Below are 21,617 nucleotides of genomic sequence, written 5' to 3'. Positions count from 1 at the left end.
GGAGATGTCAGGCCAGCTGATTCAACATTGCTTTACATTTGAGGTTTCTAGGACCATTCTCTGAAGGTGCAATATACAAGGGAACATGAGGCAAGGTGGACATAGTACGTTATCCAAAACACTTCATTTATTTATTTTAGTGGATGAACAGTGTCTTTCTCCTGTTACTAAGCCTGACAAACACAATTGGCTTAGAAATTGGTTCTTTTTTTCACTGGTGACTCTAATCTATTTGTGTGGAAGTCATCCACTGGCATTTTCTTTTTGCAGTAGCCTACAAAACATAGCAAATTCAAGGGTGGACCTCCTACCAAACTCTTCACTGATAAGAGGGGGGTAGAAGTCGGTTGGAGGTTTTTACAGTAATAGGGCTGTCAGGAACTTATCTATTTTGACTTGAAACCCTGAAAACAAATCAATAACAAGGCACTAAATCGAATCATTATTAAACCGGAATGGTCTTTCTGGGAGTAGGTTAATTTTGCTCACTGGGGTGGGTGATAACACCAAACTAAAAAAAAAAAAAACATTAACCTTGGAGGAAAGAGACAAAAAAAGTAATTGCAAAAAGGATTAGTTAAGGAGAATGAGGAAGGGGAGGCAAAAGGAGTAATATGATCTGTAGAGGGTACAGAAAAGGTATTTAAGTGCAAAAGGACAGATGTACTTGCAGTTAAACACTAGTGATTTGAAGTTGTTTTGGTTTGATGATGACTAGCATGTACTTCTAAACTGGAAGGCTGAATCTTGTGCCTGCTAGTTTCTACCTCCAATGCTGAATATACTGTATTTTCTCTATGTAAAAAAAAAAAAAAAAACAAAAAAACACCAAAAAAAACCCCAAAGATGGAATATAGGACATTTAAGTTCTAATTTTAAAGCATGCTCACTCATTCTGTAAACCTCAGTCAGTAGCACCTGGCCTTTTCAAAGAAGTGCTTATTCAAATGCACCTGTCTCTTCCTAAATGTGGTAAATTGATATCTGTAAATAGCCAAGTAAATGCTGGTACTGTAGGATAGAATACTATAGCACAGACTATTTCTAGTCTGGTAAGGTCACCTTATCAAAGAACTAAAGAGAACAATCCTGTAGGTAAATGATGTATTAATCTTGATTCAGATATATGGTTTCTAAGAAATGTTTACTTTACCCTAACCTAACCTATATAGCATAGAATGGTAGAGCTATAAAAAACTGATGAACGGTCAAGGAAGTGTGTGTGTGTGTAACAGGGATACTGCTCAGTTGAGGGGGGCATGTTTTGTTTGTGGTTTTTTTTTTTTTAATGAATAATAGAAAAAGACATTTTTAGCAACAGGTTAGGACAGATCTCTACCACAGCCATTAAGTATATTTGTGTGTGGAACTGCTCTTGAACAATGTCTTTGCTATGCCAGATATATTCATATTCACTGAGCATCAGAAATATGACTTCTGCCTCAAAACCTTCTAAGAAAAGCTGTAATGGGAAATACATTTGAATTAGAGAAGGCTTTTATTACCTGAAGTCCTCATTATAGACAACACTCTAAAAGAATAAGCTATTTTTTGGACAGATTTTTGTGCTGAAACTCTGTACTAAAATAGTTTAAGTACCTTGAAACCCTGTTTCCAAGGGATTTGCTGCTCACGGATGCCAGACTTGTAAAACTGATTTATGTAAGGCTATATCATAACCTGAGCACTTACTAGAAACCAGGGAATGCAACTAGAAGCATATGTTGACCTGGAGGAGCATAACGTGCGTTCAGAAGCGAATCAAATTCATGTTGCATCTTTCTTAGATTACTACATTTATTCAGTCTCTACCCTTTACACATTTGCCCTAAAGCTACATCACATGGGTGATGGATCAATTGAACAAAAACAGGAGCCTTAATCAGAGACTGCAATTTTTCCTTCTCCTTCCTCAACTAAAAGCCTGACAATAAAAACTCTTCCTGTGCTCTCTACCTCTTAATTCTTCTCTCCCTGCCAGTGTATAGTACTTCGCTTGCCTGCAGCCATGTCCCTTTAACCTGTCTGATAGGGGTGCTGGAGGCCCAGGAAGTTACCATCCCTTAGGACTCTGTCAACATCACATGTTTACTAGTAATTAAATGTGTGCCAATTGCCAGCCTTCAGTGTGTGCAGCACACCTGTACCTAATACGTAAAGATTTCTGTAGAGGCTGCCTTGTTGCCCTTGCACAGAGAGCAAAGAGTGAGCTCTGTATTAGGAAAACTTCAAATGGACTGTTAAAAGGATTGCCCCTCTTCCACTTAATGCTCCTGACTGACAAATTTCAGATTAGATGTGTAGCCATTTTCAGCATGCTAATTTAAAGCATGCTTCCAAGAAATATAACGCTGAGGAATACAGGTTTTTCTGCATCATCTTATATAAACAATTTTTGCAACGTAGCAACCATCTCTGTTGCAGTACCTCATGTTCCCCTACAAGAGTAAGACTAAGAACAACAAGAGATACTTTACTGACCCAATCCGTATCTTCAGCATACCACTGAAAAGTTCTGGTGAATTTGAGATGATCCAGCCAATATGTATGACAAGTTCCTGCTGAACTACAGCTTCTCTTTCATCTTGTAAATTACACTTTTCGTAGATGATGTTCTTAATCTCTCCTGGGGATAAGGGATTAGAAATAACTTCTTCCTCTTGGCCAAAAGCTCCAAGCGTCACCTATGATATATTGAGAACAACTCAGAAGATATGGACAGGAATAAAAGTACCATAGAAGAATTCAGAAATGAAACTTCATGAACTCTGCTTTTCTTGTTAAAATTTCACAATGCAAAAGTAATTTTATGTCAATGATCAATGCTTTGTTAATACTGTTAGTTGGATGCTATTAAAATAACAAAATCCACTAGACAGCATAGTGCATATGGAGTATAGCTTTCCAGATGAAAATTAAAGACCACTGCTTTGCTTTCAAAACTGGCTATACAGTCACAACTGTGCATGAGGTTGAGACAGTCTTTCATGGCTGACATTTCAGCTGTGAAACTCACTTAAAATTCAGTAATCAGTTAATAGTCTTGTTTTCTTATTTCTAATAGCATCCTAAACCAGAAAGCCTTAAGCAAATATTGCTGACACCAGACTGATTAACTGCAAACAAGGAATTTTGTTAAAATTCTGACAGGCTTTTAATTTGTGGTCAGTAAAACACAGCAACACTAACTTTTAACCTATTAAAAAAGATTATTTTTCTAGAGGGATCACTAAAGGCAAGGTCAGTTAAAAGGCTGAACATCAACAGCTACAAATCATGCCTCATGCAGGTGCAGCTTCCTCTATAACTATATGGTTCCTCTGTAGCTATATGGTGCCAGAAGCACAGGCCCAGATCTCACTCTGGAGTAAGACAAATCTGCTATGAGAGCATTGCACATCGTTAAGAATACACCTACACATATTTTAATACAAAAATACATAGTATGCCATTATTTGGAAACAGCTCTCCATGAACTTGATTACCATTATTGTGCTGAGAGGAAAAAAAAAATCTCCTTAGGAAAGAAACACATACAGAACAGAAAACCAAACTCCTGAAAGACTTTTTGCTCAGTTGGCACCCATCTGTTGTTGTCTTATGCTCAATTACTGAGAGAATGGCTACATCTTCATTAATGACATCTTAAAAAGAAGCTTTATTACTTCACCCCATCTTCTTTTGTGAGATGAGGGCATATATCTAAAACCTAAGGAGTTATGTAAATAACACCTTTTCCCATCTTATCTAGACTCTGAACTGCCTTTTCAGTATTGTTCTGTCTTAAATAAATTTATTAGCCCAGAGTATATGCAAGTATTAGACGTATCTTTATTTTCTCTGGATTTTTCTTATTCAGAAAGGATTTTTAAGTCATTGAGTACTTTTAAAAGAAGCATCAGAGGTCTTCAAAATTAGAAAGCCCATTTATTTAATTTCTCTGTTATCATTCTGTAACGCATTTCTCAGGAGTAAAGACTTACCTGCTTGCCCTGAACTAAAACATTAGTAATAGATGGTGCAAGGCTGTCCACTAGTTTACCTAAAAGACTTGCTGCGAAGCGCACAACAGACCTGAGGGCAGAAAACAGAGCAATCCCACTACATATCAAAAGCTAGCGTAATGAATTCATAAAGAGATTTGAAGTCTGCTACAGCAGAGATCTCAAAACTAACTCACCAAATACATACAGTATTTATAAAGAAGAATTTGAATTGCATTTTACATAATATTCTGTGGATTTTCATTTTTAGTCTAAGTGCACATTAACTGATTGAAAATAGTTTTGGTTGGAACTCATTAAACAGCCAGCTCTGTAAAAAGCTTGTTGGTCTTTTCTCAGCATCCTTTTGAAAACAGACAGCTAAGAGATGCCAGCTTTTCTTCTGTGACATTTCCGTAATTTTGCAATGACCTTTGTAATTTTTAGTCTACTTAAGCAAGAAAAAATTTGCAAGAGCAAGTACAACACATAACACCAAGCCTGTTCTGTTTCCATGCTGAGGTGATTTCACACGTGTGGCATAAGAAGAGATGACTTGGGTAAACTGCTAGTTTACTTATTAGCAGTAACTTCTAACAAAAACATTTTTCTTTTTACATATATCCAGCTGATATTTACAGATATAAATAATTTCAATAATAATTTCCTGCTGAAATACAAACCTAACAGATCTATATTTGAGCTTTTCTAGCAAAGGCTTTAAGGCTGCTGAGAATAATTTATCCAGAGAGATAATGACCAGGCAGTAATATTCTAGTGTTAGTAAAAAATACGAACAGATGATGTTGATTCCTGTGAAAACTGATACAAACTTGAGCAAAACATTTCAAAAATGCATTAGCTGATACTAGCAAAATGCAAATAAGGAAAAAGCTCACAAGGAGCTCCATTTCAGACTTCTGGGCACTTTACCTGTTTCCCATGTACCAGTAAAGTAGTAATATGTGGGACTATAGAAGAGGAAAATTTCTGTGCAAATGCAGCACTGTAGCGCAACACCAGCCTATATGTATGTCACATGGCAATCATGGAAGAGAAATGAAAAGTAGTTTACATATTTTGCTTCTAAAAATACTTCTGACTTTTATTCATTACAATACCGCCAAGGTATTTATTTTGATTCTACCTTATTATAGGCAAAGGTCCAATGTACTGTATCAACAGTAAAATGAAAAATGAAAAGCAGGTTTTCTATTTACAGACTCATCTATTAGCAACTGTTAAATTGAGAGACCAGATTTCAGGACAGGCTCAACTAGTTTCGTCAATTGAAAAAAACATATTTTTTTTGTACTGAGCTTCAGGGAAGGGAAATTAACCAACAACATGTAAACACTAACCTACTTGCTGAAACCTTTTAAAGTTATTGTGACAAAGTCAAACTCAAGTAAAGGACTTTGGGGCAATAAACTGTGTACGTGTATCAACTTAATTGATGTCTGATGTATTATCAGCCTTGCTATAGAAAGCTACTGATAATATACCCTCTAAGAAATAAATTACTTGAATTTAATGAAACTATATGTTGTGAATAACCCTGACAGCAAATCATCTTATTATTACTCTTTTATATTTTAAGAGATAAAAGTAAAAAAATACCTATTTTTAAACAAAGCATTACAAAGCAGATTTTCAGCTTTATAATTTACAACTTTGTCAGTATAGCTGTCCTCCCCCTCCCCCCTCTTCAAGCTTTAATCTCTATAAACATATTAGGGAGAAGAAAATTGGCGCAAAAGAAAAATTATATAGATATTTATAAATAGATATATACATATACAAACCACAGCTTTTTGCTGCCAGCTCGTCTATAGATTCTTTCAATATGCTCAGCAACAGTACCTAAATGCATTTTAAAAAAAACACAAAAACAAAACACAAGCAAAAAATATGTGTAAGTTGTCATTTAACAGTAGTAAGATAAATGCAATGAGATCACTTAATTCTGAATCAGCTTTTGTAAAGCACTTACCTACTGTGCTGAGTATATAAAATTTACATGCAATCAAGTCCCCTCTTCTCCAGTTGTACATAAGAAGCCAAACAAGATTCCAATTAATTTGCTGCTCATGCTATATACAGAGACCACTGATAATTACCTATTCTTGTACTGAGGAAAATTAATCTATGTACAGATCTGGCCTGTAAAGGTACATCCTCAGACTGCAGATTGTGTTTTGGATACTCTCTCCACTGTCTTTCTCTTTTGTTGAGCTAAAGCCTACAGTAAAAAACAAGGAAGCCTTGTGCTTGGTGGTGCAGCTCATCCAAGTGCATTGTGTTTGGGCATAACACACGTTTGTGATAGCTGATATCCAAGGCACCAGTTGTTTTTGGCTTTGTATATGAGTAACAGACCGCTGGTTAATCATGTGGGACATGAGACTGATTTTACATGGAGTTGGGACTGTGAAAAAGAGGATCTTTCAGTGCTTTGCAGCTCTGCACTGGATAACCACAATCAGGTGCCCAGAAGGACACCCAAGTGACTGTGTGGCTTTGGTCATCAGCTGCATTACAGCATTGCTCTTGTCAAGGCGACTACAGGGGATGCTTAACAGACCTACAAGACTTATCCCTGCTTTATTACTACTTCTCCGAGCTGATTTTCCGTGTGCCAAAGAGAACATTTTGTGAAGTGACCTAAGAAAGACAGGGCAGGAAAAGAGAAGAGCACTGTTTCTACATCAAAGTAGGTAGTCCAGGATTCAGAGAAGGCATAAAGCATGGGAATTACCTTAATCAGAACAACAGATACCATTCTTTTGTCAGCCCATAGTTGATAATAGTGCATCATCTTGCTATACTGACATCTCTCTTCAGCTGTGCAGGGGTCACCTGGGGACCATTATCTTAAAAGTGGTGACAAGCATTCCATGATTTAGACTTCATTTAGCTTCTACATTTTCAATTCTCAGGTGGAATAGCAGTATTTTGCATGCCAGACACTTACTGGTGAACAGTTAGTTCATCCGTAGCAACAGTAGCACAAGCTGACTCATAAAATCATAGCCTCTGCCCATCAGCTGGAACACTCAAGGTTCTTCAGCTTTTATTTTTAAATTTATATTTTATTGATTGTGTGATTATTTAATGTCAGTCTCAGTAATCTCCAATCGCAGAAGGACAGGAACTTGTAGTCTGTAATGCAGACTCTTTAATGCAAGATCCATATCAAAAAGGTTATCATCAGCTATTGATTCATATGGGATGGCAGAAGAAGGTCTATACAAGCTAGCTGTGAACAGTCTGAACAGTCTGAGGCACAATGGTATGGCTTTGACCTAAATGGTTTCAAGAGATCTAATGGTCAGAAGTGCTTACAGGGGTAGCAAGCCTGCCTCAGGTTGTTTCCAGAGCAAAGGGACACAGCGTAAAAAGGACTAAAGAAACCTACTAAGGCTCTCAAAGCTTGACAAAGGTACAGGAAATAGTGACAAAAAAGCTGCTTCAGAGTCTACTCAGATGCTCAAATTCCAGCCATGACTTTGTTTCACATTGTGTTTCAACAACGCACTGTGGAATGTTATTCCACTTTCCATTGTTCTCCATAACATTTTTAATATAGCAATAGGAAGATAATGTATATTTATGACAAAATGACAGCTCATCACAAGAACCAGCTCTCTTATATCAAATGTATTAAGTTACACTGCTGTAAGAACAACTAAGAATATTATTGGATCTTAACATTCCCCTTTTCTGAGGGGTATTCATATATCCAAGGGGAAAAAACAGAAACACCACCAAACCTTGCAGCACAAAAGCCACAAGCCTTAGTATCCTCTTCTGAATTATTTTACATATATTTAAATGCTGTGCTTTGATACAAAGCCTCATACATTTCAATACCATCATAAACAATGTTTCACTCTTCTATATAGGCCCAATTCCCTATTTTTTATATCTGTTAAAATTACAACCAGGTTAACAGCACCAGCCTACAATCAACTGAAAACAGTTCATATATTTAGCAGCTCATTCCCCACCACCCCATCAATTTGTATGTCCCATTTAGATAAGGAATTGCATTAAATGGCAAGGAAAAGAGCTACACAAGTGCCTGCATGCACGGCCATTATTGTTTATTCTAAGTAACATACAGCTACTTCCTGAGATACTCAAATGAAAAAGACCTTACTTACCTTCCTTGGTGATGAAATTGGGTCCTTCCCTCTTAAGCAATATACTTGAGAGTAATGCTTGACTTGCTAGGCAATTGCAATCCTGAAGAGAAACAAACAAACAAATCAGCAACAACATAATGTCAAATAGCTTCTAGATTTTCAGTGAAGCAGACCCCAAAGAGCCATTAAAAATCTTGAGTGAAGCCAAAGGGTCTTTTTTATTAAAATCAAAAAGTCTACAAGTTTTGTTTTTTAGGAGGTCTTCACGATTTTTTCATATGCTCTGTATGCTGTATCTGTGTCACTGCTGACTTGCAGAGGCACCTCCATGGTTTAAATTAAGTTGTAAAAATTAGGCCTTGGAAATGTTTCTAGATTTCCTGGTGTTGGGTCCTATCTCTTACAGCAGAAATGCTTGTAGTGACATGGGAAACCAAGTGGAATACTTGGTGTGTTCGTAGTGAACACTGGATCTAGAAACAGTCAGTGGCAGCTTTTCTTTGATATACACGAAAGTTGCCAGATTGGAATCGTCACTTGGTATTGTAAAGAAGTTACCAGGCTATCAGAGTGAATAACAACAGTTGAAACCTTTTGAATTTTAGTCTATCAATAAAATATCTATTCATAAGACAGACAACAAATGGATCGCCCCCTAGATGGTGGTTGATTACCAGAAGTTTATTTGGGTATCTGGGAGAATTGGAAACCAACAGTTACAGCATGAAGGGCCAGAAAGTTCTGTGATACTAGGGTGAAGGGTTGTCAGCATCAGACACTGTACCATAGTATTAACATTGAGCCATGACACTAATCATGTTGATCTAAGTAGGCTGCTGTTAAAAAATGAGAATGAAGTTACACTATATCTGTTTTCTTACATTAAGTTTCTGCAGGATTTCATATGTTGACTTGTTTTTCCAGTCATTAATATTTAAATCAGGTTGCTGCTCAAGCTCAGATGCATTTGGAGTACTAGACTGTCTCTTGACTTTTGAATGTTTTGGAAGATCAAGCTCCTCCAAACTCCTAAATACAGGAGCCCTGGAAAATAAGCATATAATTTTTTCAGAGTTCAGAAAATATTTTAACTATCAAATACTTAATCATTATTATTTACACATAGCCTTACTCTTCTGTTTCAGTGATTCTTAGGAAGTCAAGTTGTTCAACAACTGCTCCAGATATTAACGTCTGAAATGAAAAATAGAAGAAAGTTAAAAAAGATGCAGAAATGTATATAACTATATGGTTTCTTTTGATCTCCATATGTTGCTGGTGATTTCCACTGAGAAGTAGTTTCTTTATCTACAGTTGCAAATATCTTTACACTTTCAGAGTCTTTTTCCTCTGTTTTAAAGTCTTATTTAAGACAGCAGAAGTCTCTCAGAGCTGCTGTCTCTGCTAGCATTCTGCTGTTGTTTTGCCTGCAATATCCAGCCTCCTCCACTAAACACTGGAGATGAAGGATTTGTGTTCCTTGGAGTCCTGCATGATACCCATGTTCTGGATCATAAACACTCAGTTTCAGGCATCACTGAGGGATAGACAGTTTTCCTGTCAGTCTCATATTACAAGAAAGCACAACAGTATTTCCTACGCCATAGTCATGCCTCAGTCAAGCATGCCTGCCTAAGCCTGCATGTCAAATGCAGCTGACAAATACTTCTGTCTCAGAATACGACATACCTGAAATTCCAGGTTATTTTATCTGATCTAGTCAGGACAATTCATTCACTCTGAATTTACATGAACTTGCTGTTTATGTATTGCCAGAGGGAACTTACTGCACTACAGTATTTTTAAGACTGCTTTTTGATCTGAGTTTGCATGTTAAGTTCCTTTTTCATTGTATATAAGTTGCAGTAAAATACTGCTCAGTTACACTGTGAGAAGAATGAATTAAAAAAAATGCTTTGCTTTTATTGCTGGTGTCTTGTTTGACTTATTGACATCTGCTTGAACACAATGACAATGAAGGTGAAAATTGTAAAAGAGCTCTAAGTCATCCAAATACATTTTAAAATGAAATGACATTTTGTATATTTTACAAGAAGAAAGAACATTCACCTAGTTAGTCACACATTCTACTTCTAGGCATATTTACATGTATGTATCTAAAGGAAACAGCTGAGTACAATTCACGAAACTTCAATATATATTTTGTTGGAACAGATTTAAGAAAACATCATTCAGGAAAAACATACCTGTACTCTGTCAACATGAACTTTCACTCCTCCAACAACTCCCTTTCTAAAGGCTGCCAACATGTCTAATATTGGATTGAATCTGCTCCCTCTGAAACGTGAAACAGAACTTCATTAATCCTGCAATTAGGAAAATACCACACTGCAAATGACGTTTTTAGCTCTCTGTACCTTATATTGTCTTCACGGATAAGTACAACGAAGAGTGGACGACCATGCATTTTCCAATACTGCTTGATGAACTGCAGTGCATTCTAGGTAAGAAATAATACCTTAGTCACAAAAAAATTACAAATACACAAGCACAACATATCAGAATACACAGTGTGAGATATCTTAAAATAACACCAATTAAAAAAAAAAAATCAGACTGAAAAAAACCCATAGCCATTAAACCAGATTTCTTCCAACTTATAAAAGCTGCTTTCTAGCTTTGCTATTTCACAAGTTCTCTGAAAATGCTCCCAGCGTATCTACTGATCACAGACTAAACCACTAGAGAGTGCAGTATACACAGCTAGGTGTAATGTCCCAGTTAAGGGTGCATGGCAGTCCAGGGCTTGAATCACAGCCACCGGCGTGGAATAACCAGTGCCACCATCTGTGCACTGGCAATAGCTGTTCAAGCAGAGGGCACCAAACAGGCAAGCTTTGCTCTGTTGCCTGCCTTAAAGGTAGGGAAGGAAGGCAATTTTTAATAGTTGTGCAAAGTCAAGTCATATTTTTCCTCCAGGTGAGGCTTTCTTATTTCCCTTAAACAGATGTGTCTCATTCCTCTTTCTGGCCAAGAACATTTGTTTTCCCAAAGAAATAAATGATAACTTCCTTCTTGCACTACAGCATTCTCAATCACTTTTGGATGCCTACATCAGGTACTCACAAAAACTTGGGACTAGGTTGACAGGATATTCATCTTGATACACTCTCCAGCATAAACTGCAAGTTAATATTTGTATGAGAAGACTATACCCTATAACGTTGCCTTTTCAATCTTTTATTGTAATCAAACTTCACAGTTTATTCTTCTACAGACTCTGTCATTTTCTCAAAGGAAATTTACAGATAAATACCTTAATGTCATCAATCAACATCATAACATCCTGAGACATGTAGAAGTCGCTTAGATCAAAAATGATCGAGTAGCAAACTACAGTCTTTCCTAGTATTCGATAGATCTGTTGAGAGAGAAAGCTTTCATTACTCTTTTCTTGAAAATATTTGAAGCACTGCAATAACTAAAAAGGAAAAAAAGGTATTTTGAAACTATCAAAGTAATAATTAAATGTAGAACAGATTAATTAAAAAACACTCTTTAAGATAAAAGCTACATATATAATTTTAGGTACTCTTTCATTAGGTATGCAGATCTACATTTTATTTCAGCTGAGGCAGTTGATTTCATCACCACAGCCTGTCGTGGCCAACATCAGCATAACTGGATGTCTAGATATATGGCAGTTTAATAGTAAGAAGTAAGCATGCGCAAGGACTTGAAAATAAGGTACATGCATAAAATAAAATTACATTTTTTTCCTATCTAAAATAATTCAGACACTAATTAAAACGTTTATCCGAAATACACATGAAAACCAATAATATAAATGTCTCTTGCAACAACCTTTGATGTTCCAAGGCATCCTATAGGTCTGTCTGGTCTTCCAGATAATCCCAATTTGTCATTGACTCCCAAATGAAAGTAAGCCTGTGAGAAAGAATGGTGAAAATAGAGTAAAAAATACATATATATAAATAAACCTTTTCTGTGCTTCTGCCAGGTCTCAAGCAGAAAGATGAGGGCATTTGGCTTTAATTAGAGTCATGGAGAACATCTGGCCTTCAGAGTTTTACAGCGAGTTCTAACTAGGCGTAACTGAGCAGCGTCAGTGTTATCTTGCAACTAAATTAGAATAAGGCGAAGAGGTAGACAACCAGCTACAGGAGATGCCAGTCTAATAGCTTGATATGAATTCCTATTGCCAGAGAAGAAATTTGTAGACAGGTAAATAATACTATCTGCAGAATTCCTTACTTTGACAAGTTCTTTTTGAGCCCATATCTGAATTGGTTCCACCTGCTGGGGAGTCTGAGTTAGGATTCCGTACGTGTTCAGAAAAACTTGTAGGCTACAAATGAAATAATGACAAATCACAAAACAGTCTTAATTTTAACAATTACTTTGACAGCAAATATACAAGTATTATCAGTACTACACTGTACACTTTCTTGAATGCCTTCATCAAGTTTAGTATGTCTGTCTGCTATTCAACACACCTGATATACACATTCTTAACAAAACTACTACATACCGTTGACTTTCTGCTATCAGGGCCACATGAACTACCAGATCATTTTCTAAAGGACCCTAGAAAAGAATGAAAAAAAAATTTATTAGTATTGCTACCTAATTATTTTGTTAGCTGTAGCACAAATAGGGACAACATCTATTTAAACAATTCACAAGTACAATAGACATGAATGTTGGCATTGCTTTTTCTTACTGCGTGAACAGACTGAAAGAGCAACACAGGACTGAAGCTTGTACCTCTCAAAAAGTCTGGGAAGAGTGTGCTATCAGTAACACTTTGCAAGATGCATTTTGGAGAATTAAATAGGTTTCTAGCAGTCATTTCTACTGTTTGGTTTGGCATTTGGTTTTTAAGGAAATTTAAGGAAAAATACATATAGAAAACATTTTGCTTCATATAAAAATTTAGAATGTATTCCCTTTATGCCTGATCTGATACAATGCATCGATACACAGTTTTGTAAAGAGTAAAATAACTCAGCTATTTGAATAACCAATAACACTTGAAAATGATGAACAGATGATTTCAACCCTTTACTCTGAAAGGCTTTCATCAGGGAGCTACTCTCTACAGTTCTACGAAAGTTCTATTACATTTTACAGGAGGTAACAGCACTTCCTCACATTATTTATAACACAGATATTTCATTTTTGAAATAAATACTAGTATTTTACATTAGGAAACGATGCAAATAGGAATGAATTCAACACATTGGTTAGGCTCCCTGGGTCTTGAAATGGCAATTCACCTGTCTCTTCATCAGTAGCATGTGTTGATAGCTAAGAAACGACATGTATGATTTATTCCTTGTTCATTTCTTTCCTGGCATTCAATGACTGTAAAATCAACAGACCTAAGAGCAGCACACATTTTCATTCCTAATGTGTTGCATGTCTAATTCTGTCTAGAAACTACCAGAACATGAATTACAACAGTTAACTACATCTTCTACAATTCGATTATATACAAATACAGCATTTCCTGTGCAGATAGATGGAGAGATGCAGATTTAGAACAAAAAGTTGAACAAACACTTGCTCATTCAGGCATTTGTGAGAGCCTTGACATGATGTTAGACCTTGCTGTTTTGCAGGAAAAGTTCTTGGTAGCATTTTCTCAAAACTCTATCAACACTACATTTCTGCTAAAAATTTTGGAGTTTTTCCTGCATGAAAGAATTTTATGATGAAAATACATGCATAAAGAGAACAGATTAAGAAGTAAGAAGTTCAACTGACATGACAAGGTTTTCTTCCTCAGAATAAAGTGATCACAATATCAATTACACTTATACAAACAGTAAGAAAGAGAAAGCTAATTCTCTACTGTAACCAGAGCACTGTTTATAACACAAAAAGCAAAGAACCTTCAAAAAATGAGAGTCCACTCCAAGTCTGTATTGATTTATACACAGTCTGTGATCTAACCTGGGCAATGATCTTCAAGTTAAAGGTCAACTTAATTATTACTGCATTAATGCTGAACTGAGTGGGACTGTACATGGTTCAGTGTATTCTGCACCTCCATGGAGGAACGTACTGCTCCAATACCAGTTACTAATGCCTCTCAGATGTCAATGTACCCAGTGACTCAATTATACCAGCCAGTAACTGGTAGTCCTAATATGAATATGGGCCATTAACTAAGCAAATGCATCTACAGCACAATCGGCACAGCAACAACAACAACAAAATATCTGTGTGAAAAGGTATTTTTTTTTTTTTTAAGTATTGTGGAAAAATATTTTTTTGCTACACAACCGCAGGACTGCTGTAGCATTAAATAGAAAGTTACTTTCATTGTCATTTAAGATATCAAGGCCTGGAGTATGACAAGTATTGGTCTAGAGAAACAGATCCAAATAACAGATACAACACTCATGAAAACAGATACATCACCTTTTTCAGTAATGATAGTATAGATAGATGATAAATAGTATTTGCTATATGTTTAGAAAGAAACATGGGAAAGTGTTAAACTCCTAAATATTTCACTTACTAAATCTTGTTGTAAAAAGTTCCACATGAATGCATTTGATTTCACGTTTGTCTAACACCACAAGCTAAGGTGTTGTTCATGCAACATCAATCACTGTCTCCCCAACACACTGCAACAGACTCCCCCACCCCACCCCAAGGTTCAACCCTTCTGCCTGGTGTTTTCACAGTGATAGTTGGCAGAAGGATCTGTTCTGACTACGTTCTACATGCTGTACAAATGATAAGTATACCTTCATGTTTTCAGAAGGCCAAGACAAAGGACAGGTAAGTTGTTCTTCCTCACAAAAAAACCCAAAAAACAAACATAAATCGTAGTTTTAACAAGGTTATAAATCACTGGAGGCAGGATAAAGGAAAAGCCCTCGACTCCATTTGTGGCATGAGCAGAGAAAGGAGATCAGTGTTAGTCTTTTGCTGCACTCTGACTGGACAGATGCTATCACTATATGCCTTCCTGCACATATTCCCAGGAAATATCAGAACCTGGGAAAAAATCCATTCGTTTTGCAAATGTGAGAAAATGGGGAAAACATTCAAGAACACTGATTAAAATGATACCTACTGGGCTTTCCAAGCATATGGAGCAAGATGAGGAAAACAGAAATAGTATGCAATAGAAGAAACTGTACTTAACCCAAATAATCTACCTTGATGCCACAAAGCTACAACAGAATTGTTACAACACACATCTGCTTCTGGAAGCATCTAAACACTGCTGAACCATTTATCCTCAATGCTACTAACACACCAGACTTTTATATGTAGTACAATACAGACACACACGTGCCTTAAATTCTAGAAATAACATTTAACCATTTTAGAACTGGGTTAACTGTGATAGACAATTGGGAGATGATGATAGAAATTAGAATAATATGCCTGTAATATGACACAATTGTCTAAACCATCAAAATTTGACAGACTCTAAGCTTAAACATAATTTAGGTAGCTGAAAAAGTCTTAATATATTATCTCACTGTATCTACACTTAGTAATTTTAGTGCCTTCTTCACAAGTTACCTAGTTCCCTGAGAAAGTAAGCACTCTATCATTTTGACTGTTCTCTTCCCAACATCATCAATAGGCATTAACCTTAATTTCCAGTAACTTAAATGAAGTCCTTACAAATGGTTACTTTGCCTATGAAGTAAAATATTAAAAGACTATAGTCATCATATGAAGTCATCAGAGAATTTAATTAATTGGAGCACTGTGCATATATTTCAAGTTAAGCCAGAAAATAGATTTGTCTTACTTCAACATTTAGTGAGATTGTAATTCTTTCTTAAACAAGAAATTAAATACAAGGCAGCAATAAATCAGCCTCCATATGCCCCAGCAAAATACAAAACAAACCCAAAAATCCCCATCCCATCTCATTTCTCCAGTGTTGTTATTACTATACAGCTATCTTACACATTAAATTGTTTCAAAACCAGAATGCAACCATCTAAAGGGTGTACTATAATCTCTTATGGAGACAAAAGAAGAGTTATAAAATAAGCTCTGCTAGGGAATCTAATTCTAAACAGCTATCCCCACAGAAACAAAATGCCCTGCAGTACTTACTTTAAATAAAGCATTGCTGATTACATTTTCTTTTTAACTTATTAATGAGATTTAACCTGAAACACTGATGACCATTTAGCATTACAAAGCAAATTATCAGTGTAAAGGAGAACCTCTTCAATTGCTGTTGGACTTCCTTGTGTTTTGGAACAAAACCTAAATCTAGGAAAGATAATTGTGCTCCAGCTCTACCCTGGCATTTCCCAGGAGGGAACATATGGAGACCTCTTCCTGAAAATGAAAAATAGGGTTTTTCTGGGTATTAGATTAGGAGAGAAAACATTTGCTTTTAAGTGTGATAAAATTAATATATTAGTGGCCATTAAGGTTTTATGATAATTGCTCATTTGATTCCACAGTTTTCTGCAACAAATGAGATTCTCTTTTTAGCCAGATTTTCTTGAATGAGTGATGCATTCACAGCTGTAGTTATAGATTTGGTTTTCAAGGCAATTTTGCCTTTAAGTAATTCTAGAGTGTCCTTGGATTGATGCTTCAAACCCATAAAACTGAAGTTGGACTTTTAAAATACTTTTCATTGCTTGCTAAAATCTACACAATTATGTGGGCATCTGACATATTTGTGTAGTTGCAACAAAGCCACAGATCAACTAAATTAATCACATTTTTCAATGGCAAAGTGTCTATAGAGATTATGGTCAATAAAATCACAATATGAAAATATGCCTCTATGGAAAATGCAATTTTCTATGAAATTTCTTCCACACAAAGCTTCAAATAAAAGTTTAAAACCTTTCATTTTGGTACATCACCTTCCAAAACATTGTACCTCAACAACATTTACATACATTGGTATCTGAAATTTTTACATGTCCTTACATGTTTATTCCTTCCAGGAATGAAATTTGATAAAACTAGAAATAGTTTTCTGTTCAGTTTAATGGAATAGGTCTTTGCCTATACGGAAAAGACAAGACATCATTAAAGAGAAAAAACTAGTTTTGTTTTCCAAAGACATAATTAAGATCATGTTGTGTTCTCATTTAATATTTTATTTTTAGTCATTTTTCTAGCAATTTAAGGCAAATACTAAACACTGACTTTGTATAAATTAGCTCAATTAAATAAAATGGCATAATCACATATTCAGACAAACTGTTCAAGCACATTTAAAATATGGATTAAAAAATGTCAAGGTGGAGCCTCTCAGATGGTAGTTGAGGTTTGCTGTCTTCATCTGCAAGACCTTTGCTGATAAAGCGTACCTCAGTCACATCCATACATCTATGCATGTGCCCTTTAAACACTCTCTTAATGATGACCCATTTGAACAAAGCTTTTGCCCTGATACTAATGTAACAGTAAGCCTACACAAAACACACCAGCACCTGTTTCAGTACAAACAATCCCAATGAGATTCCACAACCACCTGGTTAGCATTGCAGGGACAAAGCCCATCCTGGTCACAATTTCTACACCGCTGCTCAGAGAGACTACAGTGACAAAGGCTTGATGCCACAGCTGTCTAGAATTCCCACAATTTCAGAAGTGCCTCTATTCTAACCCACATTGAGAAGCACATGCAGTACCTTGAATAGTTTTATCATTTACATATCAAAGAAACATGCACACTCATCTGCAGCAAATCTCTCTGTTCTTTCTAGTGATGGTACATAAACAGATCTAGGCAATCCTAGAGCTTCTTTCTTTCTTACTTACAGTTCTACGCATACACCACTGAACAACAGACAGTCCTTCTCATAAGCTCTTGCACACACTACAGGAACTGCTGAAGATATTAATCTAAGTCAGTTTTTTATAAAGATTTTCAAGTTAAGGACAAAATAAAAATCTCATCCTCTCTCGATTTCTAGCTTTCAAATACAGTATCAGCCTTGTTCAATTGAATATGCTCAAGGATCACCCTGAGAAGTTGCTTCTTCTCTTACCCTGACAACAACAAAACCATTTCTCATCTCAAATACAGAGCACTTCTGCCAAAGTTTTAGCAAAGGTAGGCAGCTAAAGACAGCCTTTAATGGGAAAGATTAACAAGCACCAGCTCCACCAAGCTGTCCAAGAAGATCTTTCAAATCTTTCGAATACCTGTTGCACAAGCAACAGTTGAACACTGAAAGAACGTGCAGCTTGTATAAACTCTTAAGAATGAGAAACCATCTGACTTCCCTTTTAACAGTAACAAGGCTTTTTCTTTTTTTTTATCCCCCCCCATCATTTGCAGATTAAGCAAAATATCAAAATGTAGCTTTTAAGCTGCTGAATTTTACTTGGTAACTATTTTTACTAAGTAAGTTCTTTCATGACACACAAAGTGGCAACCAAGGAGTAAGTTATCAGAAAATAAATTATTATTGCACTATTTATTATCTCTTTCAGGAAGCCCTCAGAGCAGAGGCTATTTCTCTCTGAGGATTTGGAAATTCCCTATCATCCAACAAATCCCCACCCCCCCCCCCCCAACAGCAAAAATTATTTTCTACTAAAACATTTCCCAACGAGTCACACAGCATCTTTAGAACAAACATATCTCCTTCAAAGTGTTCATCTGTGACATATCAAAAGTTTTTGGTTTCAAGAAGCAAATAAAAAAATACAAAAATTGATGGACTGCATGCACTACTGCCTCAATATAAGCTGCTTCTGATGGCACTTAAAGGGTATGTGATATCCAGCAGCTCAATTTCTGTAGCACTCATACTCCTTTGATGTAAGAACAAAGAAAGAAACCGGGAACAGAAGTTGTCACTGGATCTCTCATTATCTCACATTAAGATAGCAGAAGCACTGCACTGGCTCGTTATAAAACAGACAAAACTCAGGCACTGGGATTACCTTGGCAACAGGAAATAGTAGGAAACAGGTTTTAGCAGCATTTGGATAGAACTAGAAAAACATTCACTTCTAATCTTGGAAAAAATCTTAAGATAAATGCTTCATATTTAATGCTTCATTAACAAATTCACAATATCGAACAAAAAATTTTCCAAATAGATATTCCATATATCAAGCAACAAAAAGGCTGAAAAATATACCCATAGCTACACAGAGCTCTTACCTCTTTTAATAAAAGAAGTCCCCTACACACTAGACCATGTTTCTGTCTTATTATCCTCTCTACTGCAGATTTAAATTACGTTTCAAGCATTCCTTATCCCTGGGCACTCTTTCCTGCTATGTATTTAAGCCAAATAGAAGACCACACATGGATATACCAAGCACAACAATAATGAATCTCGTTCTTGTAGCACTTAGGAGCTCTAAACTCAAAAAACATTAATACACTGGAGTGGTAATTAATATTAAAGGAACAAAACCTAAACCAAACCAAACCAAAACCCACACAACAGGAGCAAAACACCAACCAGGCTCATTCTTGCCTCCCTGACATATACCCTATAACTCAAAGAAACATAGCTATCTATGAGCAGCTATTTAAACTTACATTTTATTTATCATTTTGATGATACAACTTAATCTGAAGGCAAACATGCACCATTTTCCAGAACTGCAGACCTTATGATCTTCCCTTTAAAAGCAATTCTCCATTAGCTAAGAAAGTGTACATAAACTGAATATTTTCTTGGCACTTCACATGTAATTGAATGGCTTAGGTTGGAAGGGACCTTAGAGATCATCTGCTCCAACCTCCCTGTCATGAGCAGGGACACCTCTCAATTAGGCTCAGCTGCTCAAGGCCTCATCCAACATGGCCTAACATGTTTTGGTTCTTGTATGCCCATTAAGAGCTTCAGATTTTAGCTGCTATAGCTCAAGCATTCAAACCACCCATGTTTCAAGAAAATGGACTGTTAGATAACACATAGATGACAAATTTTCAGTAAAAGTATTTTAATACTTAACCTTACTTGATTTGAAAATCTCATGCTAACGTTCCGCTGGTCTTGTGGAGGCACATAACGTCCAACAGGGTCAAGGTCTTTAGGACTTACTAATTTGTCAGCTGAAAGGAAACAACAAGAAAAATACAGAATGACACAGGTACTTTCTGCAGCTTTTTTGGAGACATGCAAACATACATTTTGTCATCAGTTCTGCTGCTATAATCTTTGGTTTAGATCAATGGTTTACAGAGCATTCTGCAAAACAGTTGAAACTAACGCCTCAAGCATCATGATTGTTCCAGCTCATTGTAGTACTGTATATAAAAACAATCCTTTATTTTCTCACGAAGATGTGTTAAATCATTCAGGCAAGAGACTCCATAACGCACAAGTCACATTAAAAAGCCCTCAATCCACAATCACGGAATTATTCTACAGCTGTAACTAGAAACAAAATGGTTACCATCAAAAATTGTTCAGCTTTGAAGAAAAGCAGACAGCCTCTATCTCAAGGTAATCACAGAACTATAATCCTGAACAGGACAAGAGATATCAAAGATACCTCTCAATACAGTACCTCGAGAAGAAATTGTGGGGAAAAAACCCAACCAACACTATTAAATTTATTTTAAACCTAGCAATTTCTACATGGAAAAAAAAAATCCCAAACCTAAGATTCCATTATTTTTAGCCTTTTCCTCAAAATAAAAGGTACTCCAATAAAAGTGTACTATAAAAGAAGTCTCAACAAATGCCTTGAATCAAGGTTCACAATCTGCTGTGAATTATTATGCCCTTCAAATAAGCAATCTCCTATCAAAATCTCATTTTGTCATGAAATTATCCAATCTTTACTTATTTCTGCTACAGAGGAGCTCTCAGTGACATTTTCATTTCTCCTATATTTACCTAGATGATTGTGCACACATTCTTACAATGCTCTGTAGTAGAAAATCAGCTATGCATTTAAAAGAGAGGCAACTTATGACTCCATTATCTTAACTCAGCTACAACAAGAAACCAACAGTCTCTATAAGAAAGGTATTTCCAAATACTATACCATGTAGAAAATTAAACCAGCCATTTAGAGACTCAAACTATCTCCTCTCTCAAACTTAACAATGTAAGCGAGCAGGACAGTGCAGTGCAAAGAAAACTGCATGGGCACACAATGAAGGACACTGGCTGGGCAGTCACTGAGTAAGCCATGAAGGAGCCTGCTGCTGCTGCTGGGAGTGGTGCCAGCAACTGTCAGCTCCTAGATACTGCGATCATCTTCTGTCCTCAGCCTTCCGTCGAGAGAACACAGCTTGACTCTTGCCAGGCAAGGACCCCGTCCCTCTGCTCTGCAGTGCTCCTGTGGAGTCACCATCCATGTACAGGTGGTTATATTAAAAAAACCCAAAACCAATAGACCGATATAAAATTTAAGCTAACTTTCAATATTTACAATTTTATAAGAATCCTCACCATTATCCGAAATACAAGCATATCAGAATTCGGAAGCTGAGTTTTCCTCTACTTGCATAAGCCATAGCTGACAACATTTAATCCATTTCATCTATGCTCTACAAAATATT

At 36.2% G+C, this 21,617-nt stretch overlaps 1 protein-coding gene across 1 annotated transcript in view; it reads right to left on the bottom strand.

Annotated features, from left to right (window-relative positions):
• PHKB (phosphorylase kinase regulatory subunit beta) overlaps positions 1 to 21,617 on the bottom strand; it is a 66,757-nt gene that overhangs the window by 8,568 nt on the left and 36,572 nt on the right. Inside the window, exons 16-28 of the mRNA XM_054389533.1 lie at positions 20,062 to 20,156; positions 12,645 to 12,700; positions 12,368 to 12,461; positions 11,957 to 12,040; positions 11,409 to 11,513; positions 10,510 to 10,592; positions 10,339 to 10,429; positions 9,264 to 9,325; positions 9,013 to 9,175; positions 8,150 to 8,231; positions 5,789 to 5,846; positions 3,984 to 4,074; positions 2,482 to 2,684 (exon numbers count right to left, since the gene is read on the bottom strand). Of these exons, the coding sequence (XP_054245508.1) occupies positions 2,482 to 2,684; positions 3,984 to 4,074; positions 5,789 to 5,846; positions 8,150 to 8,231; positions 9,013 to 9,175; positions 9,264 to 9,325; positions 10,339 to 10,429; positions 10,510 to 10,592; positions 11,409 to 11,513; positions 11,957 to 12,040; positions 12,368 to 12,461; positions 12,645 to 12,700; positions 20,062 to 20,156 (1,267 nt within the window). The remainder of the gene's footprint in view (positions 1 to 2,481; positions 2,685 to 3,983; positions 4,075 to 5,788; positions 5,847 to 8,149; positions 8,232 to 9,012; positions 9,176 to 9,263; positions 9,326 to 10,338; positions 10,430 to 10,509; positions 10,593 to 11,408; positions 11,514 to 11,956; positions 12,041 to 12,367; positions 12,462 to 12,644; positions 12,701 to 20,061; positions 20,157 to 21,617) is intronic.

The sequence above is a fragment of the Indicator indicator genome, chromosome 19, assembly GCF_027791375.1.
Source record: "Indicator indicator isolate 239-I01 chromosome 19, UM_Iind_1.1, whole genome shotgun sequence".
In the NCBI taxonomy this organism is placed as follows: Eukaryota; Metazoa; Chordata; class Aves; order Piciformes; family Indicatoridae; genus Indicator; species Indicator indicator.
This window is presented reverse-complemented; position numbering and strand designations above follow the sequence as displayed.